The sequence below is a fragment of the Takifugu rubripes genome, unplaced genomic scaffold, assembly GCF_901000725.2.
Source record: "Takifugu rubripes unplaced genomic scaffold, fTakRub1.2, whole genome shotgun sequence".
NCBI classification, from domain to species: domain Eukaryota; kingdom Metazoa; phylum Chordata; class Actinopteri; order Tetraodontiformes; family Tetraodontidae; genus Takifugu; species Takifugu rubripes.
Window position 1 is genome coordinate 242,501 of NW_021821637.1, and position 9,755 is coordinate 252,255.

The 9,755-nt window shown below is 49.3% G+C and overlaps 3 protein-coding genes across 5 annotated transcripts in view; 2 read left to right on the forward strand and 1 right to left on the reverse strand.

The window, feature by feature from the left end:
• LOC115246445 (protein Lines homolog 1) overlaps nucleotides 1-2,607 on the reverse strand; it is a 3,232-nt gene extending 625 nt beyond the window's left edge. Inside the window, exons 1-6 of one of the 2 annotated variants that reach the window (XM_029832275.1) lie at nucleotides 2,145-2,607; nucleotides 1,975-2,064; nucleotides 1,524-1,656; nucleotides 690-1,259; nucleotides 407-572; nucleotides 1-245 (exon numbers count right to left, since the gene is read on the reverse strand). The exon at nucleotides 1-245 is cut by the window's left edge and continues 625 nt beyond it. In XM_029832275.1, coding sequence (XP_029688135.1) covers nucleotides 1-245; nucleotides 407-572; nucleotides 690-1,259; nucleotides 1,524-1,656; nucleotides 1,975-2,064; nucleotides 2,145-2,468 — 1,528 coding nt within the window. In that variant the 5' untranslated portion in view covers nucleotides 2,469-2,607. Of the gene's footprint in view, nucleotides 246-406; nucleotides 591-689; nucleotides 1,260-1,523; nucleotides 1,657-1,974; nucleotides 2,065-2,144 lie in introns of both variants that reach the window. The other variant, XM_029832274.1, reaches the window with a different exon arrangement.
• Nucleotides 2,608-3,656: 1,049 nt separating this feature from the next.
• LOC101068048 (U2 small nuclear ribonucleoprotein A') lies at nucleotides 3,657-6,723 on the forward strand. Of its 2 annotated transcripts, none has more exons than XM_029832240.1 (9): nucleotides 3,657-3,842; nucleotides 4,411-4,558; nucleotides 4,644-4,722; nucleotides 5,066-5,112; nucleotides 5,187-5,277; nucleotides 5,467-5,546; nucleotides 6,011-6,086; nucleotides 6,181-6,274; nucleotides 6,450-6,723. In XM_029832240.1, exons 1-9 carry the CDS (start codon nucleotides 3,761-3,763, stop codon nucleotides 6,587-6,589), a joined length of 837 nt encoding a protein of 278 aa, XP_029688100.1. In that variant the 5' UTR covers nucleotides 3,657-3,760; the 3' UTR covers nucleotides 6,590-6,723. The 2 variants fall into 2 exon arrangements, with proteins under 2 accessions (XP_029688100.1, XP_003978874.2); XM_003978825.3 differs by having other exon boundaries at nucleotides 3,659-3,842; nucleotides 5,187-5,289.
• Nucleotides 6,724-7,191: 468 nt separating this feature from the next.
• selenos (selenoprotein S) lies at nucleotides 7,192-9,229 on the forward strand. Its single transcript, XM_003978824.3, has 6 exons — nucleotides 7,192-7,422; nucleotides 7,753-7,869; nucleotides 8,126-8,232; nucleotides 8,304-8,384; nucleotides 8,550-8,622; nucleotides 8,743-9,229. Exons 1-6 carry the CDS (start codon nucleotides 7,356-7,358, stop codon nucleotides 8,820-8,822), a joined length of 525 nt encoding a protein of 174 aa, XP_003978873.1. The 5' UTR covers nucleotides 7,192-7,355; the 3' UTR covers nucleotides 8,823-9,229.
• The last annotated feature ends 526 nt before the right edge of the window (nucleotides 9,230-9,755 follow it).

The window sequence follows — 9,755 nt, forward strand, 5'->3', positions numbered from 1 at the left end:
AAGATGCAGGCGGATTCTTCACGTGACCACATGTCACAGCGAAACCCTGCCAGTCAGCCAGGAGACACTTGAGGTACTGCACAAAATACTCCAAGAAACAGGTCTCGGTGGAGATGAGGAGGTCGAGCAGGAAGCTGTGGTCAAAGGAGATGCTCTCCAGCAGGAGGATGAAGTGGCAGTGAGGGTTGTATCCAGAAGCACAAGCTTCCTCCAGCAAAGCCAGTCCATCCACCCCCGAGTGCTGTCTGCAGGAAGAAAGGAGCAGCAGGGACCATCAAGGAAGAAGCTCGGTTCAAACCATATTTCCAAGGTGAACGCCCAACAATAATGACAACAAATATGACCTTGAGGTGGTCCAAAGTGGCCTGAAGGCAGCTGGGGCAGTTCAGTTGAAACAGGTTCATACCTGTAATGGAGGAATATGGAAAGCAAAGCTTTGGCCGCCTCCATCATGTCGTCGTCCTGCTCTCCGAAGAGCCGGCCGACCCAGCAGCACAGGTGTGGCTCCTCCCGCAGCTCCTCACTGTGTCTCTTTAGGAAGCCCCAGAGTTTCTGCAGATAACCACACAACTCTGCAACATCAAGCAACCCTGCGGTGAGAAGCGGGACACAAAGGTGGAAACAGAACTCGCTGGCTGCTGTGGACACTTCAAATGCGTATAGGAGCATATATACACTTTTGTTCTCACCTTTTTCTCCTCTTCTGGAAGCAGTTTGGATGTGAATCTCCATGGATTTGAGAAGAAGCAGACTGACGGCTCGAAGCAGGACGCAGTCTGGTTTTGAAGGGTCAACACGTGTGGGTCCAGACCCCCAAAAGGACGAGCAGATGTCCACCTGAAGCCCTTCTAACCAGTCGGCCCCCACTGCTGCGACAACGCTCTGAGCCAGCAGAGTCACATCAGGGTCAAAGTGCTTGAGCTTCAGCCCAGGCAGGTCTCCTGAGACCCACTCCTCTCCAGCCTTCTGGAGCACGGCCCTCTTTAGGAGCAGCAGGAGCCGTTTCTTCAGCAAGTCCCCAGAGGAGCCGCTGATGACCTTCAGAAGCTCCGAGGAGTGACGATGGACCAGTTCCTGACAGTGAAAGCAGCTGCCGGCGCCCCCGGTGAGCGAGGACGCCGCCAGCGCCTCCAACAGGTCCGCCAGGAAGCACAGCGTGCTCTCAGACCGCCCCGTGGTCGCCCTCTCCTCGCTCAGCAACTTTGAGCACAACACACCGAGGCTGGAATCAAAACTTGACAGCAGTTTTCCAGTGTCCCCTGAAGGTCCAAGTGAGGAAAATCACAAGACCAGTTTAACCCCTGTTTTTGTGGAGCTTTTAGCAGAATCAGAACAGAGCAGGCCTCCAGCTTTCATGTAGGCCAGAAACTTGAGTCTTCTAAAGGCGCCCTGAGCAACTACAGGAAATCGACCTGAGGGTTTAAACCCTCACTAGTAGATCCACGGGTTAACGTGCACGCCTGCCTACTCCCAGGTTCTTTCTTATCTCTAGGTGATGGTCTGAATAATGGCTTAGATCTTACCTTGCAAAGCTCCTTTCACAAGTTCTTTTAAGGCGCGGGTCAGCGACCGCAGACAGGCGTCTAATTCAGGGCCCGGGACGGCGAGGGCGAAGGCCCGTAGACAAGTCTGCTCCCACGCGGGGCTGACGGCACCCTGGGTAAAATTAGCCCACACCGTGTCAACGCGCTGAGCAGAATTTAGCTTTGGAGGTAAAAGGTTCGACACAAGAAAGCAGAGATTCTGCATCCTCGTGCAGTCAGACTCCAGTTACGTCTGAGGGGAACCTGTCCTGATTTAAGGGCTTCTCTGTACCTGCTGGAATAACTGGACGCACCATTACAGCAGCTAAATACACAACAAAACAGGCAACATTCAATGTAAAACCTCTACTTTTAAGTAGGATTCGATACCAGACTGAGACCAAAAGTTCTCTTCAGTAAATTCTCGTAAAGGCGACACTTGAGGACTCACAGATTCGTGTAGATGATAGATGACATATGTTGATACAGTCCTGACGGCCAGATGGGACAAGATCTGGTCAGAAGCCTGGAAATGACGGACCTGGAAGGGAGCAAATGGATTCTGGTAAACACGGAGTATCGCTTCACTCAACATCTGGGGGTTGGGGGGGTCCGACTCACCAGATGTGACATCAGATCCATTTCATGAACTAGTATCTTCAGCGTCTCCACCAAATATGAAGCAAGAGCCGGAGGCAGGCTCCGAGCCGCCAGGCTGGAGCTGATCTTCCTGAGCAGGGTCATGCTGAGCCCTGTCAGCTCCAGGCTGCCCGCAGGACCACCATCCTCCCGGGACGCCTCACAAGCCCCCTCCACCAGGAGGGAAGCCAGAGCCGCGGCGCTGACGCCGGGACGCGACCCGCTCTGGAGGCACCTGTAAACCTGCGACAGCCGCTCAAAGCGCCCTCTAGGTCCTGCTGCACATCCCAGCACGGCCTCCTCCATCTTCCGAGCCCTTCCTCTTACGCTCTCTTCTCCTAGTTTGCTTGTTTGGCCATAGTTTCCTTCTTCTGTTGCTCCTCATCTCCCACTTGTCTCCATTTCTTCTTCTACTTCCTTAGTATTGTGACCCTGTGCGTGTTAGAGCTCCTCACTGCCCCCTGCAGGACATTATGGTAATGCGCAGCAAGACGATATATCTAATCGATGGGTCACCAAATAATGCATAAAGTGCTGTACACATTATTATATATTGTGTACAACACATATTTGATATTCATGAACACAACTAATGTTAAAAACGAAACTGCAGGGGGAAGTGTGATCCTCCCATCATGACAGGAAACAGTGCATCCCGTGTTCCTTCTGTTCACGCTTCACACACCTGACTACCGTTGTCACAGCCACAGGTGACACGTCTGAGTCACCTCTGAATCTAGCCCACTTTGGACAGGTAAAGGAGGGTTAAAAGTAGCCCCGAGGTAGCAGCGTTGTGAGAGTAGTCGTCTTCAGGTTAAGGTTAGTTGATAGGGTGGTAGACTCAGATTCAGATTATATATATAAAATCCAAGATACATGGATAATCAGCCTTTTTGTATAAATACATATTACAGAGACAAGTTTACCTGAAGAATATACAGATCGGAAATATATAATATTCAGTGTGTGCAGAATGGTTGAAATGCTATTAGAGAATTGTAATGTTATTGTGTGAGTCCGGTGTTAAAAGCAGTTATTTATTAGCACGCATTATGTTTGTTGTGCAGTCTGACAGGAAGGAAGGATCTACGATACCTCTCCTTCACACAGCGAGGGTGGAGCAGCCGCTCACTGATGGAGCTGCCCAGTGCTGCCAGGGTGTCCTGTAGGGGCGGGGGACATGTTGACCACCTCCACTGAGTCCAGGGGACATCCCAGGACAGAGCTGACCCACCTCACCAGTCTGTCCATCCTCCTCCTGTCCCATACAATTTTTTGTATTATATTTTTATTATTATTACTTATTGTTCTTTTTCTATCCTTGCATCCCTAAATGTATTTTCCTCTGTGTGTTTTTGCTGCTGTTGCGCCGTAATTTTCCCCGCTGTGGAACAAATAAAGGAAATCTGAATCTTAATGATCAATCAAGTGTAAATTGAACTTCACCCTCTTGTACATTAGGTGGCGCTACTGCACAAAAATCAAGGAAGGAAAGAAGAAGAAGAAACCGGCGCGGTTAAAATCGACGAAGAAGAAGCATTGCGCGGCGCGTGGCGTGTTGTTGCTAAGCTAAAGTTTGTTCGTCTGATTGTGTCAACATGGTTAAATTATCCGCTGAACTGATCGAGCAGGCGGCCCAGTACACCAACCCCGTCCGGGACAGAGAGTTGGACTTACGAGGTTAGTTGCTTGTTTTTACCAGAGCCCTCTTTAATGTGCTAGCTTAGCATTTCCCCTCCTCACGGAATCGCGCTTTTTATCGGACCAAAATGTTACCTGTTGTGTTCTTGTGGTCTTTAGCTTCAGTATGTTGCGCTGGGTATGTGCTCTTAATCTGGTGAAGTCTATTAAAGCCTGTTTTTGCAGTCTTATAATGTGGTATGAACAGACAAAGGTGTCCCGATGTCTCCTGTGCAATCCCCTAAATGCATCATTAGCGCCTCTAACATTAGCGAAGTTTACCTGGGTTTATTTTTAGAAAGCAATACGTAATAAAATACAAACGTGCACGTTAGAACCGAGCTGGTAAAATACGACTTATAAGGGTGATCAATCAAAATCCGTCATATCTTCAGACATTATGGAGCTAATATCCTTTATGGAGCCCATTTAAATGACAAAGATAGACTAACGGCACAATTTCTACTCATTTAAGTGTTTGAACCACCAGACCTGGTCACATTTTTTAAATGAAACCGATGCTGATGTGACAGTTTTGAATTAAACCCTCTTCTTGGTCTGTTTCCAGGTTATAAAATTCCAGTGATAGAAAATCTGGGGGCGACTCTGGACCAGTTCGACACACTGGACTTCTCTGATAATGAAGTCAGAAAACTGGACGGCTTCCCTCTGCTCAGAAGGCTGAAAACCTTGTTAATGAACAGCAACAGGATTTGGTGAGTTGCTCGCACGTGTAAAACCTTCCTTTCTGCACGCCGATGCGCAGCTCCCGTGTTTAAATCCTGTTCCATGTGTGTCCAGTCGCATCGGGGAGAATCTGGAGCAGGCGCTGCCAAACCTGAGGGAGCTGATTCTGACGAGCAACAACATTCAGGAGCTGGTGAGTGTAGCCGGGGATGTTGTTGGCTGTGGAGCATCTAAAGGCTTCTGCAGTGGTGGGGGGCGTCCATCTAAGCTGTTCGGTCGGCTTGATTTGGACCAGGGTGGCGTGATTGTGTCTGTCCGTCCCCTGAGATCCACAACCACTAGATATCGTTGTCTCAGTCAGTTGTGCTGGAAATATCTCTTCAATTTCCGCTCCTTTGAAAGCATCAAGGTTAATAACCACACCTCACTCGGTGGTGACCTATTTGACCCAACAATATGAACAGATCTTCTCTTGTGTCATCGCTCTTGTCTACTCAGGATGACATTAATTGAATAAATGTTTCCCCTCTTTCCAGGGTGACTTGGATCCACTGGCCACAATAAAGACCTTGAGTCTCCTCAGGTTTGAGCGATCCATTTTAACCTTGACTAATGTCTTTATTTCAACTCCATAACTGGTTGATAATGACTTCCCAGCTTGTTGAGGAATCCGGTGACAAACAAGAAGCATTACCGGCTCTATGTCATCAACAAGCTGCCACAGCTGCGCGTGCTTGATTTCCAGAAGGTAAAGCTGAAGGTATGTGAGCAGGAAGGATGCCGACCTCATGAGAATGTGTTCCTCCGTGTATCAGAACTGAAACTAGAGTTTTCCATTGCTAAACTCGTCCAGCCTGGAGAGTTCTGTCCTTGCCTCCCTCTTGGATCAAAGCTCGCGGTTTTCACCCTGTTTTTCACATCAATTATATCACCATAGGAACGGCAGGAGGCGGAGAAAATGTTCAAGGGCAAACGAGGTGCTCAGCTTGCAAAGGATATTGCCAAGCGAACCAAAACGTAAGATAAAAAGTCCACTTCTTTACAGCAGCTTCTCAGAATCACTGGATCCTGGCTGATGGAAAAGGCTGAATCCGTTGAAAGGTGCAGGCCCGTAGCTTTGATCTGGTCAACGCCAACCTGGCCCATCCTGTACAATACTGACAGGGCTCAGGCAATAGGACACAAGGACTTTTGACAAATCCCTGTAAAAGCGAAGGTGCACGTCTCTACAGGCACCGTGTCGCTCTCATCGGGTCACAAGGAGGAAACTGCTGGAAACGTCCCCAACCCAAATACCTGTAATAGAGCCCTGCGGACGTGTCCTCAGAAAGATAAAGTTCTGTTTCCTGAAGCCACATGGGTCTCAGTGCTGCGGAGGACTGCTGCCTGTGGACTGTTTGACCTGAGAAAAGATACTACACTGGTTCTAGAGGTCAGAGGAGCTGGTGCGGGTCCGTGTCACCGACGTGCCTTTCTTTCAGGTTCACCATCGGCGCCGCCGCACCCTTGGAGAAGAAGAAAACGGGGCCGTCTCAGGCTGACGTGGAGGCCATCAAGGTTGGCTTTGTCCCAGTAGTCATTGGTGTTTGACGGCCATGTGGGGGCAGCCTGTTGTCTTTTGGGTGCACCCACTAATACTGTGTTTTCCTAGAATGCTATTGCTAATGCCTCATCGTTGGCGGAGGTGGAGAGGTTGAAAGGGATGCTGCAGGCGGGTCAGATCCCCGGCAGAGACCTCAGAGCAGGTGAGCTGCTGGTCACCACACCGTCACCAGACCGTCACCAGCCCACGAGCAATGGAAGCTTCCTGTCGTTAGCCGCGAGCAGCAGAACCCCAGCAGCCTTCGCTGCTTCTGTTTAGCTCTCTGCTCCACGTGCACCAGCCTTTTGATGGTTTAACAGGTGAATTTGTGCACTCAGGTGAAGCTGACATGGTGGAGGAGGAGGAGGAGGAGGAAGAAGGAGCACATATGGCTGGAGATCTGGGAGAGGGGATGAGCGAGAGAGGTGGAAATGTGGATGAAGACATGGACGTAGAGCAGCATGTCAACGGCTCCTAAGCAGCGCAAATCCACGCGAGCTTTTTTTATTTTTTATGTTGTACATTTGTTTTTTTCCTCTTGAAAATGTGTCGGGCCTTTTTTGTTGTTGTTTTTTGTAATATACAATAAAAAGCTAATTTACTACATTGTAACGTGTGGCAGCGAGTTATAAAAGCGTAACGACCAAATCCGTGGATGGAAATCAAGTGGTCAGCGTGCACGTACAAGCTGGTCGGACACGTCACCAGTTATAACCAGAAATATCTTTACCTGTATAATTACTATGGATTATACTGGTAATTCTAATGGCAATTAAACACGATGACGACGTCTTAATGCGTTTCACCTAAATGGGACATGAGATGTCACGTGGTTCCAGTGTGACGGCTCCACGGACGCTCAGACTTTATGCCAAACAAAGGTTAAGGAGAACTGTATCAATCTGTCTCCATAGAAACGGAGTATCAAAGTGAAGGTGAAATAAATACAGTCTCTTTTGCGGAAGGAAGACGACATATTGGCAGGTTAAGAAAAGAGGAGCCCAAACTCTTTGTGCGCAAAAGTCAGGTGATTTTAAAAGTGTCTGATTTTCCCACCGTCATGAAGGCAGCACGCAGCTACCACGTCACCCTACATGTAGGCGTATTGCTAGCTAGCTGTTAGCATGGTGCCCGTCTGTGCTGCTGTAGAACTCTGAGAACTTTTTGACTTTTACGGACTTTTACACCCACGACCACAAACTACGGCTCTTCTCGGAACTCCACATTAGGCCTCCTTAGCAGCCATGGATGACGATGTCTTACTTTCTCGGAAAGACCCCCTCGGAAACACGGATTTGGGTTCCATCGTTGGTAAATCTCATTAAAACGAAACATTTTTGTGCGTGGTTGGTTTCTTTTGATTCAGCAAGTAAAATGATGACGAGGTTGGTGTCACACCGGACAACAAGGTGTTTCGAACCGCTTCTGTGGCTGTAAACAGCTAACAGTTAGCTTAGCCGGGTTAACTACCGTCACCGGTACCTAAACGCTTCTGCGTTAATTTAGTTAAAACTGAAACTGTCCTGGTAGCAACGTTACGCTTCCACGTATCTAACCCTATTTTCTTGTGTGAAACTACGGAGCTCGTTCGTGGCGTCTCGATGCGTTTGTGTCTTTAAAGGTGTTCGGTCCCTGTTGCAGGAGAACTTCTGTCCCAGTTCGGCTGGTACCTGCTGCTGCTCTGCATCGTCGTTTACCTGCTGGTCCAGCAGCTGAGCCGGAGGAGATCCAGTCAGGAGGATCCGGGATCACACCGAGGTCAGCCAGACGTGTCCCCTCTGGATGATGTCTCTCCTGTCATGCTGGGTTCTGCTTAGGGTTCCCCTGACAATCTGGGTTCTGGTTAGGGTTCCCCTGACAGGGTTCTGTGGGCCAGTACTTGTTCACCAGCTCCTTTAACAACGTGTGTTAGTTGATTATTACCCAAACTGGGTCGTTTTGGGTCGATGTTCAGTGACACATCAAGTGTAAAACCATCGTTCTTGTGTTAAAGCGACTGTTTTTTATTGTGAAGACGCCGTTTTAGTGGCCAGGAACCAAGAGGCCATGGAAGCATCTCGGAGGAGGATGCAGGAGGAGCTGGATGCCAAGGCGGTCGTCTTCAGGGAGAAGCAGAAAGAGGTGAGGCCCATTAGAACGGGCGCCTTTCGTCGGGTCCGGTCGGACCTCTCATCCTTTGAATTTCTGACCAGAAAGAGGAAGAGAGGAGAAAAGAGAAGCTGGACCGGCTGCAGCATGGGAAGAGCTTCCGAGCAGCGGCGAGACAATCAGAAGTGAGTCTGAAGAGTCTATTCCCACTCCTGGTTCCTGATAACGGTCTTAACTGAGAATGACCTCTAACCTGGAGCACTGTTGCTGTTGCTACGCGGGCAGAGAGCTAAGCTAAGATGCTAATTCACCTCTGAGGAATGTATATATGTGTGTTTATATGTGGACAGGCTGAGGACGAGGCCAGCACGTCAACAGTGGTGCGCAAACCAAAACCAGACAGGAAGCCACTCCGCAGCGGAGGTATTTCCTTTTCCTGCTACGCTCTCCACATTTGTGGAGATTTTAGCGTATTTAATGTGTTTCGCCTAAAGACAAAAGCACCGTTAGAGAGAATAAACCCACTCGGCTGCTGTGTTGCAGACTATAACCCTCTGACCGGACAGGGCGGCGGCTCGTGCTCCTGGAGACCGGGGCGGAGGGGGCCCTCGTCAGGTGGATGAGGTTAAAGGTCAGAGCTGCTGGGTCCGCCTGACCTCTGCGCTCCGACCTCGCCCCGCGCACACTGACCCACTGAAGCAAGCTTTTAATGTGCCCACCCCTGATCTGCTGCTGCTCCACGCCTCCCCGTTTCACTCGTTCCTGCACTTCCTGTGGCTTCCTCCTTCAGCCTAGAAGGACGCAGACGTGCGGGGACATTAGAAGCCTGTTATGACGCCATTTCTGCAAACGGTTCCTGGCCGTCGGATTTGGCTGATGAGCTCTGTGGTCGGTGATGCCCCCTGTGTTTTCTGCCCCCTCGTGTTTTATCGTGGAAAGGTTTGGCTGGTGAAGGACACCCTCTGATCTCCGCATCTCAGACGCACGATCAAACTGTACATGTGTAAACCAATAAAGCTGTGCTCCCTTATTGCGCTGCGCCTGAATAAAACTACAGCACACAATCAAGTCATAAGACAAAAACAATAACTTGTTTAAAACAATGAATAAGAGTATGTTGAGGGCACTGCTGCACAACATGTTTCCATATAGTACATGTGGGGATGGCTTGTGGGTTAAAGAGCTGAACTTTTATTCACTTTTAATCAGTCCCCTTGAAACCGACGCGTGATACCAGCAGGCTGCAGTACCGGCCAACGACCACTAGGTGGCGCCAGAGTCTGCGGAACCGTTCTGTCCTGAAGCGACGAATTTGACAAGATGTTCTTCTAAAAGCAAAGAATGTCTGCTTTCATCTGAGTACGTCGCCTTGTTGGAAAAGTACCGTCCAAATATTTCAGTGATTCGCGTTTAGATGAGAACTTCATGGTTCCGTAGGGCCACAGTCGTGTTTAGGATTGGAACCTACAACTCTTTCCGTTCACGTATGTTTGCCTCTGTGGAGGCACGATGATGAGTCCCATTGTTGACACGTGTGGCGACCATGTCTTTCACAA

Coding starts and splice junctions, on each gene's coding strand:
- selenos (XM_003978824.3), top strand. CDS start 7,356: ATGGATGACGATGTCTTACTTTCTCGGAAAGACCCCCTCGGAAACACG. Junction 8,233..8,303: donor TCAGGGAGAAGCAGAAAGAG/GTGAGGCCCATT, acceptor ATTTCTGACCAG/AAAGAGGAAGAGAGGAGAAA. Junction 8,623..8,742: donor GAAGCCACTCCGCAGCGGAG/GTATTTCCTTTT, acceptor GCTGTGTTGCAG/ACTATAACCCTCTGACCGGA.
- LOC101068048 (XM_003978825.3), top strand. CDS start 3,761: ATGGTTAAATTATCCGCTGAACTGATCGAGCAGGCGGCCCAGTACACC. Junction 4,723..5,065: donor GCAACAACATTCAGGAGCTG/GTGAGTGTAGCC, acceptor CCCTCTTTCCAG/GGTGACTTGGATCCACTGGC. Junction 6,087..6,180: donor CTGACGTGGAGGCCATCAAG/GTTGGCTTTGTC, acceptor GTGTTTTCCTAG/AATGCTATTGCTAATGCCTC.